Below are 25,000 nucleotides of genomic sequence, written 5' to 3'. Positions count from 1 at the left end.
GAGAGAGAGAGAGAGAGAGAGATGAGAGAAACATACCGTGGGACACAGGCCTCCTAGTTGATCGATTAAGAGGAAATGACCCCAACCGGAAAAAGAGAGAGGAAGAAGAAAGACTGGAGGAAAGGGAGGCAGAGGAAGGGGGGGAGGAAGGGGGGGAGGAAGAGGGGGAAGGAAGAGGAAGAAAGAGGTAGGGGAAGAGAGAGGTAGGAAGGAGAGAGAGGAAGAGGGGAGGGAGAGAAATGTGGAGGGAGTGAAAAGTGATATTTAGTGCTTTAACTATTTAACCTCTCAAAATTGAAAAGTGAATCCCTCAACCTGAACAAAATCGTTTAGATACAGCAGAAATAGACCTCGGGAGCGAGAGAGAGAGAGAGAGAGAGAGAGAGAATCTTCGTACTGAAAGATGTCAATAGATCTATAGCACGTTTAATCACACAAACATCCCTAACATGTTCACTTTAGTTGATGGCCAAATGTAGTCAGACTGAAGGGCTGAACTGCACTGAGGCACGAAAACTAATAACAAAAGACTCAACGAATTAATGTAGTCACGACCTAGTATTCAGTTTATTAGAGTGGCCCACTTCTTTCAGATGAAAACAGTGTATAGCTGAGACTTCGAAGGTACACATTTGTGCCACAGACCAACACTGTGCCACAATCAACAGCAATATAAGGCACTAATGGGAGTATTTTAGATGTTACAGGAGACTTCTTGGTGCCTTTTTCTTAGCGACTTACCCTACTCTGCATATTACACCCTGACAGTCTCTTGCATGTTATTCATATAATTTAAATACTGACTATTCCATCAATACAAGAGAATAACTGGGTGAACTGTGCAAAATAAATCGCTCCGGAAGAAGTGTTGCAAAATTTCCAAAGCCAAGTCTAACTCAGTCTGTGGTAGAAATGTGTTGTATGAAACAAAAAGAAAGAAAAAAAAGTTAACTTATTTCTTCCAGTAAGGCAGCCTATACCTAAACTACCGTAATCAACTGAGAAGTACCTAACGAATCACTGTCACAAGTTTGGGGGGTTGGCTGAAAGCAACCGTGTGTGTGTGTGTGTGTGTGTGTGTGTGTGTGTGTGTGTGTGTGTGTGTGTGTGTGTGTGTGTGTGTGTGTGTGTGTGTGTGTGTGTGTGTGTGTGTGTGTGTGTGTGTGTGTGTGTGTGTGTGTGTGTGTGTGTGTGTGTGTGTGTGTGTGTGTGTGTGTGTGTGTGTGTGTGTGTGTGTGTGTGTGTGTGTGTGTGTGTGTGTGTGTGTGTGTGTGTGTGTGTGTGTGTGTGTGTGTGTGTGTGTGTGTGTGTGTGTGTGTGTGTGTGTGTGTGTGTGTGTGTGTGTTTTAGTGGCAAATTTAAGCAGCCTAGTATTTAGTCTTTTCTAATGCTTTATAGTTATCCTTTTCTCTTGTAGACTATGGTGGTGGTGCTCTCTCTGACTACTACTCAATAGGACACTACCTCAACTAGGGTGTTCGCTGCGGAACAAAAAATGAAAAATGTGACTTTTTGTTTTGAGAAAACTTCTACGAGCAGATGCGCCTACAATACAGTCAGAATCACAAAATTTTACATTTATAATGGACTGTCTAACGATAACCGATTTGTGGAGCACAAGCACATGGAAACGTGAAAGAAAAACTGAAATGAAATACAGGCATTAGTGACCGTCCAACAAATGTTATCAATGCACATCAGAACACTGATCCTGTAAGAGATTACTCTGCTAGACATGTCGCCTTATACCTTACAGATATGACAGAAATGAACTTAAATTCAGAAGTGACACTGCACCATACAGATGAGGCTGAGATTATCAGTTCCCGGAAAAGTCGATGGTGGAATTTCCTAGGACATCTAATAGTAAAACCTCTGACAAAATCAATGTTCCCTTCGTCCTTGCTAACATTAAGCTGACATCCACTACAGCCGTTTTTACCTTTTCACGCTTCCATGTACCTGAAAGCAGGGTTGGGTCCAAGTACAGGCTACTGTACATAAGTCCAAGTCCAAGTTACCGAAAAATTTCAAGTACAAGTACAGCCTTTTCCAATTTCCTTAAGTCCAAGTCCAAGTACATGTCACTGTACTTAAGTACAAGTACTTTATACCATACAAAAGTGCTCCTGTTTTGAAGCAGGAAATTAAATGATCGTCATATTCTAAAGGTTAAGTTATTAAGGTAGAAAGTAACGTATCAGAATTTAAGTACCGGTATACTTTATTAATCAAGCCATTTCTTCTGTGACGGAATATTAAGTCTACTTAATAATACCTTTATAAATCCAGTAGAATATATAAATTTTTGTTAAATATAATGTACCGGTACTTGATTGTACTTGAAAGTATTTGGTATTTTTTCAAGTACTTAGGGTCTAAGTACAAGTACAACCAAAATTTTAAACTCCAAGTACAAGTACTGTACATGAAAAACTGTACTTTAGTCCAAGTACCAAGTACAAGTACAAGTACTTTACCTGGACCCAACTCTGCCTGAAAGTGCATCTACTAAGCGCTGCCATTAGAGAGTCCATTAGCCTACTGGTGTAAACAATGTACCCCAATACCGACTTTATCGTCTGCACACCTACTCATAGTATACTGTCTAAAAACATTTCATGATATGCACTTCTATTCTACACTGAACGCTACAGGTGAAATAGAGTTCTATTGACTACTTGTCGGAAATGGCATACCGGGTACCACCACCACCCCTGCAACCTACAAGAGACAAAGGTGTAGCCTACTTTTACAAACGACAGAATGTCACGCTGCTTAAATTGGACACTATAAAACCCCGTGTACTGTATGTGGCAGGGTGACGTGTGCGCGTGTGGGAGGAGAGGTCATTACTGTGTAGACTACGGGAGGAATAGCCTAGATATCTTTTCATCCAAGTTACCCCCTCACTGAAAGCGGCCTCATGCAAATAAGTGATAAGCCAGATGGAGAGGGATAGGTAGATATATAAACAGACATATAAATATAATGAATAAATGATACTGAGAAACTGACACAACTAGAAAGCACTCAAGAGCGCATACCTCCGCCAATACCATTGACACCAAAAAGGATCAGGGGCCGGATCCGTGGAGATAGGATCCGGATCCGGATCCGGATCCGCCCCAAAATTTAATCACAACTTCCTTGGCCCATGGCCCACCCTTCCACAAAATTTCACTGATATTGAGAACTTCTGGAGATATCGCCTGGACAAACAGGCAGACAGACATACAAACACAGGTGAATACATAACCTCCTCCAACTTTATTGGCAGAGGTAAAAATTGACAAAGCCACCACGAAAACACTCAGACCATTTTCTTTCGAGCCAGTGACAGGGGTAACTATTAAGGACTCTCTCTCTCAACTCCGGCCAGTTTAGTAAGACACTCTCCCCTCCCTTCCCTTCCCCTCTCTGCCTGCCTGGCCACTTAATAACAGGCAGAGGGTGACGGCCGGCGCAAGGGGAAGCGACGGAAGAGGGGAAGTGACGGAGGGGAAAAGATGACGAGATGAAGAAGGGAGAAGGGTAGGTGGAGGAGATAGGGCGGGAAAGAGAGATAATGAAAGACGTGGAAGGAAAGAGGAAGGGGAACTGGAGTGAGGAAGACATGAAGAAGGGGATGGGTGCAGGGGATGTGACGGAGAGAGAGAGAGAGAGAGAGAGAAGGAAAGGCGAGAGAAGGGAGAAGACAGAGGAGAAAGGAAGGGGAAGTTACGGAAAAGCACTGACAGACAGAAATGAAAGGGAAAGAAGGGAAAGTGACGTAAGAGAAGATAGAAGAGAAGCGGAAAGAGGGGAGGAAATCATGAGACAGAGGCGGGAAAAATGAAAATAAACGAGTGGGGAAGGAGGGATGAGGAGAGAAGAGGGAAAAACGAAGAAATGGAGTGAGGAAAATGGAAAATGGAAAGAGGAAGGAAGAAAGGGAGAGAAGTGGATGAAACAAGAAGGAAGGGAGAAGGGGAGGGTGGAAGAGAGGAATGAACGGAGAGATGACTTTGAAAAAGGAAAAGGGAAGGAAAGGAAGAGGGAAGCATGGAATAGAGAGGACGAGAGGTGTGGGAGAGGGTAGTCAGGGAGGATGGGAGAGGAGAGACAATAAAGGAGAAAAGGGAAAGACAGGAAAGAAAAATGCAGGGAAGGAATGGAATAAGAGAAAAGTGAAAGGAAGGAAAGGGAGAGAATGGGAAAAAAAGGAAAGGGGAGAGGCAGGAAGGAAGAGGGGAAAGATGGCGTGAAGAAAAGAAAGGAAATGAGAGAGGTGGATGAGAGGAAGTGAAAGAAGTTTGAGAAGTGACAGAAGGAGGGAAAGTGGCAGCAGGAAGAGAAGTGTTATGAAGGACGGTAACATAAGTGACAGGAAGGACAAAGACAGGAGGGGAGGTGACAAAAAGACATAACGGAAGTGACAGGAGGGTAGGTGACAGGAGAAAACATAACAGGAGGGGTAGTGAAAGGACAGAAAATGACAAAGGAATTGACAGGAAGGGAAGGGAAGTGACAGGAAGGAGGGTGACAAAGGAAGTGACAGGAAGGAAGGTGATAAAGGAACTGAAGAAAGAAAGAGAGAGAGAGAGAGAGAGAGAGAGAGAGAGAGAGAGAGAGAGAGACTGATTAAACGAAATAAAATAAAATGGCGGCGCAACTGCCAGGGTCATAATTATGTCGCCGGAGAGAGAGAGAGAGAGACTCAATTTCTCACCTTCCCCTCTCGCTTTCGACTAATTTCCTTCTACCTCATTTGTCACGAGGGCAGACTAAATGCCACTCTGAAAATATTAGCTATGAATACATTAACGAGCACAACAAGCAAATACCTAAACCTCCGCTGTGGTGTCGCTTCGTTAGCCCCTTTGGTACGATTGCGCATTTCTTCAAGTTGTTCTTGCTGCTGTCTCGCAATTTTACTATACTCCGTTCATTTTTAATAGACGTAAAAACACCGTCTCCACCTTGAATGTTAATATGCAACAAGCTAATAGCCCTACAGTGTTGTGCTAGTCAAAATAAAGTGGTATGGAAATGATGCAGGGCTGTAGAACTGTCTGATTCTGCAACTATGCCACGGGAAATACTGTAGGCTGCAAAAAGATAAACCTTTCCGCGTGGTTAAAAAGGGATATTGAACTATACGATAAGGGCAAAGTTAAGCTTGGGGGAGAATGGAGTCTTGTTTCTCACGCTTTCACTGCCAGTTTCGCCTAAGCTAAACAGAATCGTTGTGTGGTAGCAAGAATGAAATAGAAAAGATATCATTAAAATGGCTATGTAAGAGATGATTCCATAACAAATACTGGTAACATGTCCTTTAGCTACAAACAAAAGTATATATCAACTACGGTACATTTTCTTCCTTGTAAAAATGCGAAATATTAATGTCCTTTCTAACATCTACTACAAAATTATAATTATTCAGAAGCTGAATAAGAGCGTCTGCCAGTAACAAAATAATAAAGGCCCTTCCGGCCCTTCGGGCCGTGGCACGCTTGTTCTTGTGGTGGGCTTTCGGCCATCGCCCTCGTTCCCTGATTTGGAGCAGATGCCTACCGAGACTTATAAGTTAAAAGCTGCCACTAAGCTGTGTCTTTTACATCTAATTATGCATTATACAAAATGACAAAACTGCTTCGCTTATTCCTTTTCAAGTTCATAGTACTACCTGGCTTCATAAAGGATGTACGCAACTTACGGGGATTTTTGTCACGTGATCAGCTCAGAGCACCTCATGGTACATGAAGAACACATTAAGAAGCCGGTACAAAGGCGGCACACAGGTAGACGCTGGCAGATGCACCGTAGGCTACATGTGATTTGCTCAGAGTAACCGTCGACAACAGCTTGACCCGAACCATTCACGGAGTGTGAATCAAAGCACCAGTACTTATCCTGGTATTTTGTGATACAGCATGCTCGGTTGTCCGTGACAACGCCTAACCTCAAATGCTGGCAGAGAAATTCCGCCAGTCTCAGTGAAAGATGCTGAACTTGGCCATATGATTCGAGTTTTACTATATTACCAGAATACTTGCTATTCCAACTGAATAGATGTGGAACTTCACCGGGAGTCTAAAACGTTTCTTTAACAGTTTTCGTAGCTTCTAGGTCGAGTGCACTGCCCAACTGCAGCACTGAGTCCACGATGTCGCTGGTCCAATAACTTAAATCACTGGAGCTAGCCAGAGCTGCGAACGCCACTGAGCATGTAACACACTGTACACCTCGTACTGGTAGGCTGGCATCACCCTGGTGCATCGTTCCTAACATATTAGTTTGACAGAACTTTTGAGCTCGGGCATATATGGGCGTTAGTTGGCACATATGAAGTAACATACGATGATGAAGGCGACGCAGAAGTTGGTGAGCATGAAGGTACAGAAGGTGGTGATATCGGGATACACGATGAAGATAAATGTGCACTCGACGACAGCGTCGCAGTGCTAGAATCATGTGGCGCGCCACTTATTTCATTGTCCAATAATGGTTTCTTGAAACTGAACTGTTACAAACTGAAACTGAAACCAAGTTTTTCTTTCTAGGCACGTTGAAACGCTGACAACTTACCTGACCATGTAGACGGATGAATTTCAAAAAATTTTGGAATTCAAAAAATCAAGATACCTGCAAATTGCCGTCGGCGCTGTTAACTAAGCGTTCCACGAGAATCTGATATAAGTGAATCATATCAACAGAAACTCATCAATCGGAACTGAATGCTTCGGAGCACCGAAATTGAAAATTGCATGAGAACTGTCTACACTTTTGTTCGATCTCTAACGGCTGGTTTAAAGCAGGCATGCTAACTTTGTCAAGGGTCGACCGCTCAATGTAATCCATCGGGAACACAAAACAGACAAACTGGCCCCAAGTGAAACCCCGCCGATGGGATTTCGTTTATCAAATACTGGGAACCCAACGGCCGTGGACACCGAGTTTTGTCTGATTTGAACGATCAGTTTCAGAGTTTTTGATAAACACACACACACACACACACACACACACACACACACACACACACACACACACACACACACACACACTTTACTCAAATACTATATTAGAAAATAATTAATAATAATAATAATAATAATAATAATAATAATATTATAATAATAATAATAATAATAATAATAATAATGAGATAACACGCAGTGTACTGGTAGAGTGAAGACATTTTTATTTTTATATCATTTACTACAAGAAGTCTTTCCTAAGCTAAATCAATGCCAGGATTAATGGAGGTGAGCCTATAGTTCATTTAATTAATATTAATCAATGATTCATTCAACTTCAACTAACAATACACACACACACACACACACACACACACACACACACACACACACACACACACACTCTTCAAACTAACGATATACATACAAATGAGTATCAACTCACAGACTAAATTGATGCGCACGTCTGTACAAGATACAGATACCAGGTATCTTTATCTCCATCTAACTCTCCGTCTCCAGCTAACTCTCATTATCTTCAACTAACTCGTTCTATCTCCAACTACTTATTACCAACTAACTCTTCCTACTTTCAACTAACTCTCCCATTTCCAACTAACTCTCCCTATCTCCAAGAAATTCTCCATCTTATAGCTACTAACTTTCCCTATCACTAACAACCTCTCCCTATCTTCAACTAACTCTCCTGAGCTCACCGTATCTCCAACTAATTCCCCCTGTATTCAGGAAACTCTCCGTATCTCCAACTCACTATCCCTTCTCCAAGCCTCCCTGTCTCCACCTCTCAATAAACTCCCCCTTTCTCCTTCCAGGCCCGCAGCAAGAGTGGCTCCGTTGACGCCGTACCAAAGGGCCAGCAAGTGAAAGGCGGCGCTGCTTCGAAGGGCGGCACCCCCTCCAAGAAGAACAACAACAACCAAGTGGGGAAGCCGTCCGCCCAGAAGACGCAGGTGAAGCAGGCGCCATCAAAGGTGCAGGTGAAGGGGGGCAAGAAGGGCAAGAAAGGCCTCAAGCACCAGCAGTATGACCTCATCGTTACAATAGATCTCGTGAGGAAACCTTGCATCTCACTTTAAGTATCACTTTATTACTGCAGTTCATGAGTACTCTTTCACCTCACTTCAGAATATCACGTTATCAGTTCAGTTTATTGCATGAGTATAACCTTGCACCTCACTTTATCACCCCATTACTTCAGTCGATACCACGAGTAACCATGAACCTCAATTCATGCGGTACAGGTACCGCATGATTTCAGTAATCTCGTGAGAAACTCTTAGCCTAATCTTAGCTTTATACCATACAAATGAGTGTTACTTTTGATCACATTTTTATATCTGATCTCACTACTACATGAGGCACTTCAAAATATATGTCGTACATATCCCATAGGGTCCCGGAATTCCTGTGCGAAGGATTTTGCAGGAAGGGTGCTGGGCATACCACCCTCCGCCTGTCGGCTCATAGTCGCAAAGCTTATAGGTCCCTACCCGGGGGTTCCCTTCTTTATTAAATTTTGAATATGCCCAGTTCCATCCTATACTGAGGACACTGGGTACAAATGGGATATGTTGGATTTTTTTTTATCTCACTTTATACAGCACTTATTTAATGGAAAAATCTTCATTTTCCAACATTTCTATGACCTCATCGTTACAACTGATATCGCGAGTTGCGTTATGACGTCGTTTATTTTACTTTTTTTTTTTTTTTTTTTTCGCTGGGGTGGAACAGAAGAGTAGCTACTCATTATAAGTGCAGGGTCTTCATATGTTACAGAGATGCCCACCTCCACGGGAACCAAGGGAGGGGTGTCACAACACCCACCCCAGGAAGGTTCCACGGCCCCATACCCACCCCAGGAGGAGACCACGGGGGGGGGGGGGCGTGTAGAGAGAGCGCCGGGCCCGAGCGAGATGGGCCTAGGTGTCCCACGGCCCTGCACCCCTCTTCCTCTCAACATGGCCACCAGCGGGAAAGCAGTCCTGGCCAACTACATCTTAGCTGGGTCAGCCCTCACGAGGATCGGGGTGGGACTCGTCTCAGCACAGTCCCAAGCAACACCGCAGTGATGGCCACTGTACGCACCAGGGAATGGATGGCCACTGTACGCTCTTCATTTGTTACCTCCCACAGTCCCCCGGTGATGGCCACTGCATGCACCAGGGATGGCCACTGTACGCACGTCGGCTGCAGCCACCCCTGGAATCAGCCCTGCGGTGACAGCCACTGTACACACTGGGCAGGTGGTGACGGGCATTGTACGCACGTCGGCTGGTAAACCAGGTAGAGGCAGAACCACGGTGACGGCCACTGTACGCCCTTCGTCTGCCACCTCCTCAGGTGTCAGCCACTGTACGCACTGGGCAGGAATGACGGCCACTCAAAGCACTTCGGCTGTTGTCTCTAGGGCTTGTGGAACTAGAGTGACGGCCACTGTACACAATGGGGAAGGAACGGCCATCGTACGCCCTTTATCCACAGCCCCTGAGACTACCCCTTTGGAGGAAGTCCCTGGCTCGGCCCACCACCCCTCCCAGAGGCCGAGTGGGACGTTTCTCTCTCTATCCTCACAGGTGCAGTCCACCAGAGGAGTTGCAGATTGAGGAGTGGTGGCAAGGGCCCATCCCGAGCCCGATCCATGCCCTACAGGCCGCCCCTGGACGACACCTGCCACTGACAGACGCTCACAGGAAGGGACGCCGCAGGCAGCTCCTGACAGCGGGCCAACCCTGTGGAGACCACAACCCCCAGACACCCAGGGGTACCCCCAGGACCCTGGGGCAGGGCCTCCCAAGCCCTACCAGCAGACGACCCTCCTCCAGGAGCAGGCAAAGGCAAGAACACCTGTTGGCCCTGTTTGGCCCCAGTCCAGAGGGCCACCTGCCAGGCCGAGGCCCCACTAGGAAAGGGCCTCCCTGCTTGCTGACCAGCAGCCCCATCTGGATGACATCACCTCTGGCAGTAGTCCCGTGCCCCCTACGGGAAGGCACACCTGACGAGCTGCCTCCCACGCCTGGGCGCCACCTGTGATCAGCCCAGTTCCCGCAGCTCAGGCCATGTCTGACAGTGTCCCTATTAACCTGTACATGTATGTCACTGTTGTATGTTGTAAAGGATTGTAAAGGCAATATATGTGTAAGGCTGGTCTGCTAAGTATTTATGCCCTGTTCCTCTTATAGTGTATTCTAGTTCCGGTCTCGAAAGAGAACTCCACTCAGTAGCTATTGTTCTTAGGACGAGAACCTCCCACGCCTGGGCGCCACCTGTGATCAGCCCAGTTCCCGCAGCTCAGGCCAAGCCTGACAGTGTCCCTATTAACCTGTACATGTATGTCACTGTTGTATGTTGTAAAGGATTGTAAAGGCAATATATGTGTAAGGCTGGTCTGCTGAGTATTTATGCCCTGTTCCTCTTATAGTGTATTCTAGTTCCGGTCTCGAAAGAGAACTCCACTCAGTAGCTATTGTTCTTAGGACGAGAAGCCGACCTAAAAACACCTAGCATTACACTGGTGGCAGCGGTGGTTCTTGACCCGATCAGAATACAGAGAGGAGCAAAACAGGGAAATCTAGCACAATGGCAGCCAAACCTCATGTTCAACTGCCAAAATTCGATCCCGAGCAATATGACATCAATGTGTACCTGTCCATGGTTAAGCCACTACTGGACATAGGCTCTGAAAATGACAGGGAGAATACTGCTGTCACCCTGCTGCACCTGGGCAAGGCAGTATCAAGTATCGCCTCCAAGATTGTCCTAGAGTTAAAATGGGAGCAATTTAAACAAATCGTTACGCAGGCAGTCACACCATCTTTGGGAAGTGTCATAGCTCTGTCACAGCTCGATGCCCTCACCTATGACGGAAACCTGGACAACACACCTATCCAGGCCAGGCGAATCATCACCACTGCCTACCCGGAGACCGATGCTGCCACCCGGAAGCAACGCACATTTAACATACTGTTGAGGATCCTCCCCAGCACCATAAGGGTACACTTTACTATATAAGACCCTTCAGGAGACCTCAACAGGGATGTACAGCTCATGCGGTGCCTCCCAGCCGCCCGCTCAACTCCCCAACACACCGGTGCAATAAACAAGTTCCCCACCCAGAGGACAGCGCAACACCAGAAGCAACGGATACCCTTCACCAACACCTCCCATACCTAGCGCTCACCCTACCAAGAGACGCCCCAAGCCCAAGGAGAACCCAAACCTATTATCCATTAACCCATGGGAATTCATCGCCTGCAGACGCAGCTGCAACTTCCATGACACCCGTGAACAGTTGAAAGCTGCCCGGCACAGGACGACCACTCAGGGGCACTGCAAGGTCTCATCACTAAACGACGAAGGCGCCGAGGACGATGCTTCATCCACCGACTACACTGACCCCGGGGAAATGCAGCCAGAGGAGGAAGATGCCCCACAACAGCTGAATTTTTAGGACCGCCCCTGCACCTCCCCACAGTAGCTGGGGCCATCTTGCAGAAATACCATCCCCCAGTTTACAAGATGAGACTGAACGGGGTAAAAGCGAGGCTCCTGGTCAACATGGGAGCGGCCAGGTCTTGCCTCTACACACACTTCTCCTGCCACACCTCTGCCTTCGGCCCACTTTTCCCCACCTCAGCTCACCTTGTAGACGCGGGGGATGGCCCCCTGCCAATACATGGGGAGACCCGGGCCCTGCGAGCCTACGCATACCAACAAGTTTCCACCAAACACAAGTTCATTGTCTTTTACTTCACCTGCCATGCCTATGATGGCTACCTGGGACTGGACCTTATACAGAAACAACACACCAACATCGACTGCCACAAGCGGCACCTCCAATTTCAAAAACCTCCAGACCCCCTGCTCAGCTACTCTGCATGTGCACACCACCCCTCTCTCCCTGGCCCCCAATGTCCTCCACCCTACCCACCTCCTACCCACCCCGCTCCTCCCCACCTTGCCTTCCGAGCAACCATCGCTTCCGCCCTGACCATACCCCCACAACATGAGGCCTGGCTACAGCTGAACAGACCTACCAGCACCTCTGTCCTGTTCTCCCCCAGCCTCCACCAGGGGCCTTCTCCTCCTGCCTACTGTCACCCACCTTCCTCCCCCCGACCTCAGAGCAGTATCCATAACAAATCTCTCCACCACACCCCTCACCCTCCCCAGAGGATTAGTGGTGGGAGAAATGGACGAAAGCCGAGCCTTGTGAAAACCCCCCCCTTCCCCTGCCATCCTGCCCTCCCTACCTGAACACCTCTCACCTCATCAAGCTAACAGCCTCCAACAACTCCTCCTGGACTCTATTTTCATCAGGACCAGCAGATATCAGCCACATCACGTACCTGAACCACGAAATCCACACCACAGGACCTCCTATTCACCAACCTTCACAGCAAAAGAATCCCAAACAACGGACTGAGGAAGACCAGCAGGTCCAGGACATGCTCAATGCAGGCGTTATCTCTCCCTTCACCAGCCTGTGGTCCTCACCCATCGTCCTGGTCAAAAAGAAAGACAGCACCATGAGCTTCTGTGTGGATTATAGGAGACTTAATGACGTAACTACAAAGGATGTCATTCCCCTACCCAGGATAGACAACCCCCTTGATTCTCCATATGGGTCGTCATGGCTCTCCACCTTAGATCTGCAGTCCTCATCCACCGCGAGGACTGAGGAAAAACAGCATTCTCCACCAGTAATGGTAAACATTAGGAATATAATGTCCTCCCATTCGGACTCTGCAATGCCCCCGCCACATTCTCCTGACTAATGGAGTCAGTCCCCAGTGGCCTCACCTGGGAAATCTGCCTGGAGTACCTGGACAATGAGATTGTTATCAGCCGGATGTGGGCCGACCACCTCCAGCACCTCAGGCAAGTCTTCCTACGCATCCGCCAGGTGGGACTCAAACCATCTTAATGTGTCCTGGCTGAACGGTCCATCTCCTTCCTGGGCCACATAATCTCAGCAGAAGGCATCTCTCCCGACCCCGACAAACTGCAGGCCATTGCAGACCTCCCCCTACCAAAAGATGTCCATGACGTGCACGTCTTCCTTGGGCTTACCTCCTACTACCGGCGCTTCATCAAGGGTTCCACCAACATCGCAAATCTCCTCGACGACCTAACTAAGAAAGGTGAACCATTCATCTGGACCGATACCCAAATCACTGCCTTTCACACACTCAAATCAAAACTCATCACCACCCCGGTCATTGCCTTCCCCGACTACACCTGCCTTTTCACCTGTATAAGGACGTGTCTCAAGTGGCGATTGGCACCGTCCTGGCCCAGGTCCAAGATGGGCGTGAACACATAATTGCCTGTGCCAGCCGCACCCTCAACCAAGCCAAGAAAAATTATGTCCCCACCAAGCGTGAATGCCTGAGCATCATATAGGCTCTGGAATTTTCAAGCCTACCTCTCTGGCACTCACGTCACAATCATCACAGACCACCAATCCCTCCAGTGGCTACGACAATCCAACACCAACAACACTCAATTGATCAGGTGGAGAGAGGCTCTAGAGAAGTTTGATTTCAAAATCGCCAACAGACCAGGGAAACTACACACCAACGCCGACATCTTGTCCCGCCAGCCAATCAATTCCATCAACACCACCCCCGACCTTATACAACAATGGCAAAATAAGGAACGCCCACCTTGGATACCACTCCAGGTGTTCTCCAAGTTCCACAAGCACGGCGACCACCTGTTTACTCAGGCCAGGCACATAGTCCTCGACCCTGACACCATTCTCGACGCCATGACCCACCTACAGTCCAACAATGGCATCCATCTCAGCACGAAAAAACTCTTGCAAGTGTTCATCAACATCTACTGGACACCTGGCCCCTCCAAACTGGCCAAGCAAATCATCCAAACCTGCCAAGCCTGCTCACCAGGTAAGGACATCTACCGCACACCTGGGCCATCAGGAAAAATCACCGCCCACAAACCATGGCAACTATTGTCTGTAGATGTAGTCGGGCCCCTACCACCCAAAGCCGGGTATAAATACAACATAACGTTTGTGAATGTCTACTCAAAATTCCTCATTGCCTGCCCAGCCAAGGAGTATCACACTGTGGCCATGGCCGAAGCATTCGTCCACCACAACTTCCCATACTTTAGGATTCCCCAAGCCCTTCACTCAGACAATGGCCCAGAATTTACCGGCAAGACCTGGAAAGTACTAGCCACCTTATTCAGTTACCAGATCACCCACTCCTCCCCCTACTGGCCCCAAGAGAACAGAGTGTGTGAAAGGAGCCATCGCACCCTCCTCAACCAAGTGCAGGCTCGAACACAGGAAACGGACAACGAGGATTTGCCAGGCACGTAAAAATAATATAGTAGGGCACGAACACCTGCCTAAGAGATGACAGGATCACCCCCCAAGAATGGGTGTTTGGAGAAACCCCCTCCTCATACCCCTCCGACACCATCTCCAACCACCCTCCTCACCCCCCACATCCGACCCCTTTCATCACCTCAGAAGAAGATTGCACCACCTGCAAAAACATCAAGATCCACAACCGGACGTCACAACATCCAACCCATACAAAACAGGAGACTCAGGAGTGGTAGCACCCCTACCGGTCCCAACCAAAACCTCACCACGGTTCAAGGGGCCCTACACTGTCGTCAACATCCCCAACCCCAATCAAGTCACTATTCAACACCATAGCACCACACGCACGTACTGAAACCACCACATGTGGCTAGTTCGTACCCCACAAGACAAAACCCACGCAGGCCGCACATGCTCCACCCCCCACTACACCATCTCCCACCATCCCGGAACACTCCTCTGACTCTTACAATTACTATGTCTCACCCTACTCCTCCTCCTCCTCACCTTCACCCACCCCCCAATCCACAGACACCTCCCCCACCCCACCTTCCCCCTGCTCCACACCACCCCCATGGGCCGCCAACACTTTGCCAGCGACCTCACCTGACACCTCACTTCCCGCCACCACGCCACCACCACCCGACATGCAGGATGATCCCCAGGGACACCCCTGCCCACCCGCCATCACCCCACCACAACACCAACACCACATGACACCCACCACCACCCCTAACCCCATCAAAATTTCCCCTCCTCCACACACACACACTCCCCACCCACCGCCCACGCCAAAGCATGCCCCAGCTCACCAACCATCACCACTGCCACCACTTCTCACACTCCACTACCTAGACAATCAACCCACCACCCACTCCCGGCCAATACACCACATGCAACCACCTTATCACCACTTGCCACCACCCCTATGCCCACACATCCCCCCCACATGCACACCCCATGCAACAGCCCCACACCCACAACCACCCCATGCACTCCCCCACCAGGACGTTCAACCACCCACCCACGAACATCAAATGCACCACATGGCCCCATCACCTCAACACCAACACCCGTTCTCACCACCACCACCATCACGACCAGATCTGACTGCCTCTCCCACCCACCAGCCAGGTACACAGTCATACCCTCACCCACACCCCCATCACCACAACCACCCCCAGCAAGCCCCACCACACCCAATACAGCCCCCATCACACTGAGAATGCATCAGGCATGGTGGAAGTTTCCACCTGCCCAATACCCCAGGGAGAGGATTCACACCTGCCCTCGGAGCTCCCATAAAACCCCAGCCACCTTGCCTGTCGCCAGCACTCAGCCGGGAGAGCTCAACCACTCACCACCACCGAAGATGAAGGTACAATGCATCATCTGGTCCCCCGCACAAGGACACAGGCAATGAATCCGGGGGACACCTCAGCTACTTCGCCTCCTACAGACACCCCACACATCCACCCTCCACATCACCTACGCTCCACACCAGGAGCCCAACCAGCTCACCCACCACTGGACCACTCTCCTCCGCCATCTCATACCGGCACACCGGACCACCACCCCAGACACCTACCACCTCCAGCCACAGGGACATGACTTTCTCCCCATCGACAGTGGTGAGATGGCTGCCCCCACGGGAAACCCAGGGAAGGGTGTCACAACACCCACCCCAGGAAGGACCCACAGCCCCACACCCATCCCAGGAGGAGACCACAGAGGGGCATGTAGAGAGAGCGCCGGGCCCGAGCGAGATGGGCCTAGGTGTCCCACAGCCCTGCACCCCTCTTCCTCTCAACATGGTCACCAGCAGGAGAGCAATCCTGGCCAACTACATCTCAGCTGGGCCAGCCCTCACCAGGATTGGGGTGGGGCTCGTCTCAGAACAGTCCCAAGCAGCACCACAGTGATGGCCACTGTGCACACCGGGGAAGGGACGGCCACTGTACACCCTTTAGCTGTTACCCCTTGCAGCCCCGCAGTGACAGCCACTGTACGCACATTGGCTGCAGCCACCCCTGGAACCAGCCCCACGGTGACAGCCACTGTATGCACCAGGCAGGACATGATGACCACTGTACGCACGTCAGCTGATAAACCAGATAGAGGCAGAACAGCGGTAATGGCCACTGTACGCACCGGGGAAGGGACGGCCACTGTAAGCCCTTTGTCTGCCACCTCCTCAGGGAACAGCCCCGAGGTGACGTCCACTGTATATACTGGGCAGGAAGTGACAGCCACTATATGCACTTTGGCTGTTGTCTCTAGGGCTCTTGGAACCGCGGTGATGGCCATTGTACACACCGAGGAAGGAATGGCCACTGTACACCCTTCATCCACAGAACCTGAGACTACCCTTTTGGAGGAAGATCCTGGCTCAGTCCACCACCCCTCCGGAGGCCAAGTGGAACGTCTCTCTCTCTCTCTCTCCATCTCTATCTCCTCACAGGTGCAGTCCGCCAGAGGGGCTGCAGATCGAGGAGTGGTGGCGAGGGCCCATCCTGAGCCCGGGGATCCACGCCCTACAGGCCACCCCTGGACGATGCCCGCTGCTGATGGACGCTTCGAGGAAGGGATGCCGCAGGCAGCTCCTGATGGCGGTCCAACCCTGTGGAGACCACAGCCCCCAGACACCCAGGGGCACCCCCAGGACCCTGGGGCGGGGCCTCCCGAGCCCTACCAGCAGACGACTCTTCCAGGAGCAGGCAAAGGCAAGCATGCCTGTTGGCCCTGTTTGGCCCCAGTCCAGAGGGCCACCTCCCAGGTCAAGGTCCCACTAGGAAAAGGCCTCCCTGCACGCCGACCAGCAGCCCCATCCGGATGACATCCCTGGCAGTAGTCGCGTGCCCCCTACGGGAAGGCACACCTGACGAGCTGCCTCCCACGCCTGGGCACCACCTGTGATCAGCCCGGGCCAAGCCTGACAGTGTCCCTATTAACCTGTACATGTATGTCATTGTTGTATGTTGTAAAGGATTGTAATTAAGGCAATGTATGTGTAAGGTTGGTCTGCCGAGCTTCTATGCCCTGTTCCTCTTGTAGTGTATTCTAGTTCCGTTCTCGACAGAGAACCCCGCTCAGTAGCTAGTGTTCTTAGGACAAGAAGTCAACCCAAAAACACCTAGCATAACAGTTACATTCATCTTCCACTCTGCTGGGTCTATGCTGCATCATTAATTCACGTCCTTCTCCCTCTACCACACTCACACCCATACCACCAGACTGAGTTATCCTGCAACACAAGATACTGCCAGGGAAGTTTCTAGTGGGGCGCTATTTACGAATCACCCTGTATGTCGTCACAACTCCTTAACTCACACTCCACCAGTTATGACCTGAACGTTGCAACAGATTTCATGATTAACTTTTAGTGTGATGATGGTTTAGTGGCTGTGAACTCCCCACAGGGAGTCACGGCCTTGCCCAGGTTATCCCCAAGAGATTACCTGTCACTTGAGGTTTTTCGATCATGTAATGCCATCAAGGACAATAAAGGGGTTGTCGACCCTAAAACATAGTGTACTAAAGTAGCCAAGCATCGGACTCTTAACCCGAGGCGTCCCGACGATGTATGGATACGTTGCCACATTTTGTCACGGTGACACCCGACGACGTATCCATAAGTTTTGCAATTGCAAGGTCCGTCATTTGCACATTTTTCAAATTTCGCATGTGATTTTTGGTACATGTACGCAGGCAAGGAGCAGCGAGAAGGGAAATAAAGTATGGTCCTTCTGTGTTGTCTGGGGAAGGCCCAAGTGGTGTGGTGGGAGTGAGGGGTGAAAGGGAAAGTGGTGCAGTGGGAGTGGGCGGTGAAAGGGAAAGTGGTGATGGGAGGGAAGCAGCACGAGCATGTGGTGTACATGGACAGCAGGCAGGTGAGAGGGAGCCGCTCCCTACCACGTCTTTCACCCCACAGTATTCTCACACTTCCTCCTCACAGCCCCGTGATGTGGGGAAAGGAAGAAAAGGGAAGGGAAAGGGGAAAGGAAAAGAGAGGGAAGAGGAGTGAGAGTGGGGAAGGGCGCCACTCTCCACTCCCCAACCTCCCCCACCACCCTCTCCTCCCCACCCTGACAAGGAATATCACACCTTGTTACATTACTGATACTGTGTGTGCTTCCGATAATATGAAGCTCACTGTAAAAGTAAGGTCTGTACATATGCGATAACATGACGCTCAATATAATAGTAAGGCCTGTATGTGATAACAATTATATAAAGTGGAAACAGGTGTAATGTTAGTGGAAAAGTATTATGTAAGTTGAAAAATAGAGTGTAAGTTGAAACAACAGTCATAGCGACTTCACTCACCATCACAACTATCTTCCCAAAGTTTGACGAACATATAGTGGAAAAATCGAACCATTTGCAACACGCAGTAGTAGAGATTGGGTTTTCATTGTATTTCACCAGGTGTTAATTATCTTTGGATGGAACTGGGAAGATAGTTTTGTCTTTCATTGTACATATGCGATAATATGACGCTCAATATTATAGTCTATCTATCTATCTATTGCCAGATGCCTCAATCCCGTTTGGGGTGGCCACAAACAAATCGCCTCTACTTCACCCTGTCCCCCAACTGCCCTGCCCTGCCCTGCTCCCAACTCACACCCCCCTCCCTCATATACCTCTCCACCCCATCCCTCCATCTCATCCTTGGCCTTCCCCTCCCTCTTCCCCCCTCCACCTCACTCATATACACTCTCTTCGTCAGTCTTTCACCCTCCATCCTCTCCACATGGCCAAACCACCTCAGTGTGTTCCTCATAACGCTTCCTATCACATCCACATCAACACCACAACGATCCTTTATGTCCTCATTTGTCAGCCTGTCTCTCCATGTGACTCCACAGGCTCCTCTCAAATAAATCATTTCCACTGCTCTCACTCTTGACTTGTGTCCTTCCAACAACGTCCATGCTTCACTTCCATACGTTAGAGTTGGTATCACAATACTGTCATGTAGTAACTTTTTCACTTCCATGCTCACTTCCCTGTTTCTTATCACTGCTTTCAAGGAACCAGCAACCTTTCTTCCCTGCTGTACCCTTTCAAGCACTTCACCCTCCAAACTTCCATCCTTACACATCACACTACCCAAGTACTTAAACGTACTCACATTTTCCAATTCCTCACCATTCTACCTCGCTGTACATTCACTGACTTCACCTCTCTCAAAGACCATCACTTTACTCTTCCCTACATTCACCTTTAGTTTCCGTTTCTTACACACTCTCCCAAACTCATCCACCAAGCCTTGCAGCTCCCCTTCATCTTCACTCAACAACACAGTATCATCTGCAAACAACAGTACAGGGAGTTTCCAAACACTATCCTCTCTCACCAGGGCCACTCCAACATCCACTACCCTACCTTGTACCTCTTCTATTACCCCATCCATGTACAGATTGAACAACCATGGAGACATGACACATCCCTGTTTCAACCCAACTTTCAAAGAGAAAAATTCACTTAGTTTACCATCCACACACACTGCAGCCTTAGCACCATCATACATACTCTTCACAGCATTCAACAACTTCCCATCTACTCCATATATTCTTAATACTTTCCACAATCCTTGTCTATCCACCCTGTCATATGCTTTCTCCAAATCAATGAAAGCTGCATACAACTTCTTTCCCTTCTCTAGAAACTTTTCCACTAAAGATCTAAGAATGAATATCTGATCTACACAACCTCTTCCCTTCCTAAAGCCTCCCTGTTCTTCTCCAACTAATTCCTCTGTTCTTTCTGTAACTCTGTTAATAAGTATCCTACCATACACTTTTCCTATTATACTAAGAAGACAGATGCTCCTATGATTACCACACACTTCTTTTTCCCCTTTTCCTTTGTACAAGGGAATAATTATACCTGACTTCCAATCATCCGGGACCCTACCTTCCTCCCAGGCCAATTTCCACATCTTCCACATCCATTCTACTACTATCTCTCCCCCATGCTTCAGCATTTCACCGCACAATCCATCAATTCCTGGGGCTTTCCCCGATTTAACTTTCTTCATTGCTTCCACAACTTCTATCCTACTGATTTCTTGCTGTCTTCTCACCTCCCTCCTTCTCCCAGCCATTCCCCAGCCAATTATACTCACATTACTTCCATCATGTATATTCAACAATTCCTTAAAGTGTTCTCTCCATCTGTTCACTTTTTCTCCCTTCGCCACTAGTAATCTACCATTTTTATCTTTCACTCCCCTGCTAACCTCACTTCCACCCTGTCTTACTCTCTTCACCTCTTTCCAGAACATTTTCTTACAGTCCCTCCACTTTACACTCAAATTCCTTCCAAATTCCTCATCCACTCTCTTCTTACTCTCTCTTACTAATCTTTTCACCTCTCTCTTTCTTTCTACATATAACTCTCTCTTCCACCTCTCAACTTCTTCCACACCCCTAATTCTCATCCATTCATTGTATGCTTTCTTCTTTTGTGCCACAGCCTGTCTCACCTCTTCAGTCCACCATGCTGTTCCTTGCATCCCCCTCCGTCTTCTCTTCCTCCCACACACCACATCACATGCTGCACATATTTCTTCTGTAATTATCCTGCACAGACCTTCCACGTCCCCCATCTGCTCCAATTCATATTTGCCCAATCGTTCCTCCACTTCTCTCTTATATTATAGTAAGGCCTGTAAATATGTGATAACAGTTCTATAAAGTGGAAATGGGTGTAATCATAGTGAAACGTATTATATAAGTTGAAAAATGGCGTGTAAGTTGAAACAAGTCATAGCGAGTTCACTCAATATGTACAAAGACGCAACTATCTTCCCAAAGTTTGACGAATATATAGTGGAAAAATCAAATCATTTGCAACACGCAGTAATAGAGATTGGGTTTTCATTATATTTCACCTGGTGTAAATTATCTTTGGACGGAACTGGGAAGATAGTTTTGTCTTTCACTGTACATGTGATATGACGCTCAATATTATAGTCTATCTATCTATCTATTGCCAGATGCCTCAATCCCGTTTGGGGTGGCCACAAACAAATCGCCTCCAAGTCGCCCTGTCCCCCGCCATTTCACTGCCCCGCTCCCAACTCACCCCTCTCTCTCATATACCTCTCCACACCATCCCTCCATCTCATCCTCGGCCTCCCCCTCCCTCTTCCCCCCTCCACCTCACTCACATACACTCTCTTCGTCAGTCTTTCACCCTCCATCCTCTCCACATGGCCAAACCACCTCAGTGTGTTCCTCATAACAGTTCCTAACACATCCACATCAACACCACAATGATCCTTTATATCCTCATTCGTCAGTCTATCTCTCCATGTGACTCCACAGGCTTCTCTTAAATAACTCATTTCCACTGCTCTCACTCTTGACTTGTGTCCTTCCAACAACGTCCAAGCTTCACTTCCATACGTTAGAGTTGGTGTCACAATACTGTCATGCAGTAACTTTTTCACTTCCATGCTCACTTCCCTGTTTCTTATCACTGCTTTCAAAGAACCAGCAACCTTTCTTCCCTGCTGTACCCTTTCAAGCACTTCACCCTCCAAACCTCCATCGTTACTCATCACACTACCCAAGTACTTAAACGTACTCACATTTTCCAATTCCTCACCATCCAACCTCGCTGTACATTCACTGACTTCACCTCTCTCAATGAATGTACAGCGAGGCCTGTAAATATGTGATAACAGTTCTATAAAGCAGAAACGGGTGTAATGTTAGTGGAAAAGTATTATATAGGTTGAAAAAAGAGAATGTAAAAACAACAGTCATAGCGAGCTCGTGCACTATGTAAATTGATGGAGTGTGTGGTGAAATGCTAAAGCATGGGGGACAGATAGTAGTAGAATGGATGTGGAAGATGTGCAAATTGGCCTGGGAGGAAGGTAGAGTCCCGGAGGATTGGAAGTCAGGTATAATTATTCCCTTGTACAAAGGAAAAGGGGAAAAAGAAGTGTCTGGTAATCATAGGGGCATTTGTCTTCTTAGTATAATAGGAAAAGTGTATGGTAGGATACTTAGAGGCAGAGTTACAGAAAGAACAGAGGAATTAGTTGGAGAAGAACAGGGAGGCTTTAGGAAGGGAAGAGGTTGTGTAGATCAGATATTCATTCTTAGATCTTTAGTGGAAAAGTTTCTAGAGAAGGGAAAGAAGTTGTATGTGGCTTTCATGGATTTGGAGAAAGCATATGACAGGGTGGATAGACAAGGATTGTGGAAAGTGTTAAGAATATATGGAGTAGATAGAAAGTTGTTGAATGCTGTGAACAGTATGTACGATGGTGCGAAGGCTGCAGTGTGTGTGGATGGTGAACTAAGTGAATTTTTCTCCTTGAAAGTTGGTTTGAAACAGGGATGTGTCATGTCTCCATGGTTGTTCAATCTGTACATGGATGGGGTAATAAAAGAGGTACAAGGTAGGGTAGAGGATGTTGGAGTGGCCCTGGTGAGAGAGGATAGTGTTTGGAAACTCCCTGTACTGTTGTTTCCAGATGATACTGTGTTGTTGAGTGATGATACTGTGTTGTTGAGTGAAGACGAAGGGGAGCTGCAAGGCTTCGTGGATGAGTTTGAGAGAGTGTGTAAAAAACGGAATCTAAAGTGAATGTAGGGAAGAGTAAAGTGATGGTCTTTGAGAGAGGTGAAGTTAGTGAATGTACAGCGAGGTTGGATGGTGAGGAATTGGAAAATGTGAGTACGTTTAAGTACTTGGGTAGTGTGATGAGTAACGATGGAGGTTTGGAGGGTGACGTGCTTGAAAGGGTACAGCAGGGAAGAAAGGTTGCTGGTTCTTTGAAAGCAGTGATAAGAAACAGGGAAGTGAGCATGGAAGTGAAAAAGTTACTACATGACAGTATTGTGATACCAACTCTAACGTACGGAAGTGAAGCTTGGACATTGTTGGAAGGACACAAGTCAAGAGTGAGAGCAGTGGAAATGAGTTATTTAAGAGGAGCCTGTGGAGTCACATGGAGAGACTGGCTGACGAATGAGGATATAAAGGATCGTTGTGGTGTTGATGTGGATGTGATAGGAAGCGTTATGAGGAACACACTGAGGTGGTTTGGCCATGTGGAGAGGATGGAGGGTGAAAGACTGACGAAGAGAGTGTATGTGAGTGAGGTGGAGGGGGGAAGAGGGAGGGGGAGGCCGAGGATGAGATGGAGGGATGGGATGGAGAGGTATATGAGAGAGGGGGGTGTGAGTTGGCAGCAGGGCAGTGAAATGGCGGGGGACAGGGCGACTTGGAGGCGATTTGTTTGGGGCCACCCCAAACGGTATTGAGGCGTCTGGCAATACACAGATAGAGATAGATTACGCTAAAGATAATTGTAAGGCCTGTAAATTTGTGATAACAGTTCTATAAAGTGGAAACTGGTATAATGTTATTGGAAAAGTATTATGTATGTAGAGAAAATGAAATTTATGTTGAAACAACAGTCACAGCGAATCATATATGACCGATTTGGGCGATTTTGCTATGCTCACTCAATGATGGAACAATGCTTATTTTGCCTATATTTTTGTGTGAAAACCAATATATTCTTGTACTATATGTTATTTTGTTCTATACCCGGTATTAATATCTACCAATTCTGAGTGATTTCCAATACGTACCTGAACCATAGAAAACGGGACAGCAGCCAAGCGCCTTCACAGAATACGGTACCAGATGCGTGATGGCTTACCTGTCACACACACCACAAAGCCAGTCAGGAGACAGGACGTGTGTGCTGGGCAATCCCCAGGTCCTGTCCTCCCCACTTACTGTTTTTTAATCAGCCCATACACCACTGACCGGGCTAATGTATGGCCCGGCCTGCACTATATGTGCAGGGAATCTTTCAGCGAACGAACGAACGGCTTACCTGTTTTGACCATTTCTAGTCTCAGGTAAGCGCTTTCTCTGTGATCTGCCATCGTTTCTCACCAAAAGCGGAGGTTTGAGCCAAAAAATATATATATCCAAAATCTGCTGGGATTGGGAGGGATCAGTGGTGGAAAATCGGCCGGGATGGGGCGGGTTAATGCCGTTTCACACCAGCTGCAATGCTACGCAAGCCACGTTATGCTGGCGAGGCTGAGCCACATGGCTGTCAATCACTTGCATTGTTTTAAATGAGACTGTTCACACCAGATGCGAAGCTATGCGAGCAATGCCTGCGACACTGCTCGCATAGCTTTCCCAACTGGCATAGCTCTGCTCACGCATGAGCACTTGGTCACTCTGGGACTCGCACCAGCCACCCTGTGCTCTCCCTTCCCAGTCCCCAGATGGCAGTCTGCCGTCTGTCACGTGCACTTGAACGAGATGTGTCGCTGGAGGGCCCATATGCAGAATGGAGCAGCTGATAGAGGAGGTACAGAAATATAACTTCAGTGAACTGAACGGGAGACAGTCTGAAATATTGTCTAAATTTCTCTTCATCCATTTCCAGCTCTTGAACAAGTTGATATTCACCACATTCTAGTCTTTTCATATTTGTTTCATGTACCCACTTCTTTTTTCTCCTATTGCTCATGGCTACAGTTAACATTAATAACTCCTCCTCCACCTCAGGTAACCACAGAGTACCATCTCCCATCACTGCAGCCAAGAAACTGAAGGCCGTTTCACACCAGCTGCGATGCTATGTGAGCCACGTTATTCT

General features: G+C 48.1%; 1 protein-coding gene across 1 annotated transcript in view; it reads left to right on the top strand.

Moving 5' to 3' along the window:
* LOC145392381 (neo-calmodulin-like) overlaps positions 1-25,000 on the top strand; it is a 144,637-nt gene that overhangs the window by 103,430 nt on the left and 16,207 nt on the right. Inside the window, exon 2 of the mRNA XM_080266783.1 lies at positions 7,793-8,029. Within this exon, the coding sequence (XP_080122909.1) occupies positions 7,793-8,029 (237 nt within the window). The remainder of the gene's footprint in view (positions 1-7,792; positions 8,030-25,000) is intronic.

Source organism: Coenobita brevimanus, chromosome 22 (genome assembly GCF_032717465.1).
Source record: "Coenobita brevimanus isolate Jiangsu-jjx chromosome 22, ASM3271746v2, whole genome shotgun sequence".
NCBI lineage: Eukaryota > Metazoa > Arthropoda > Malacostraca > Decapoda > Coenobitidae > Coenobita > Coenobita brevimanus.
This window is presented reverse-complemented; position numbering and strand designations above follow the sequence as displayed.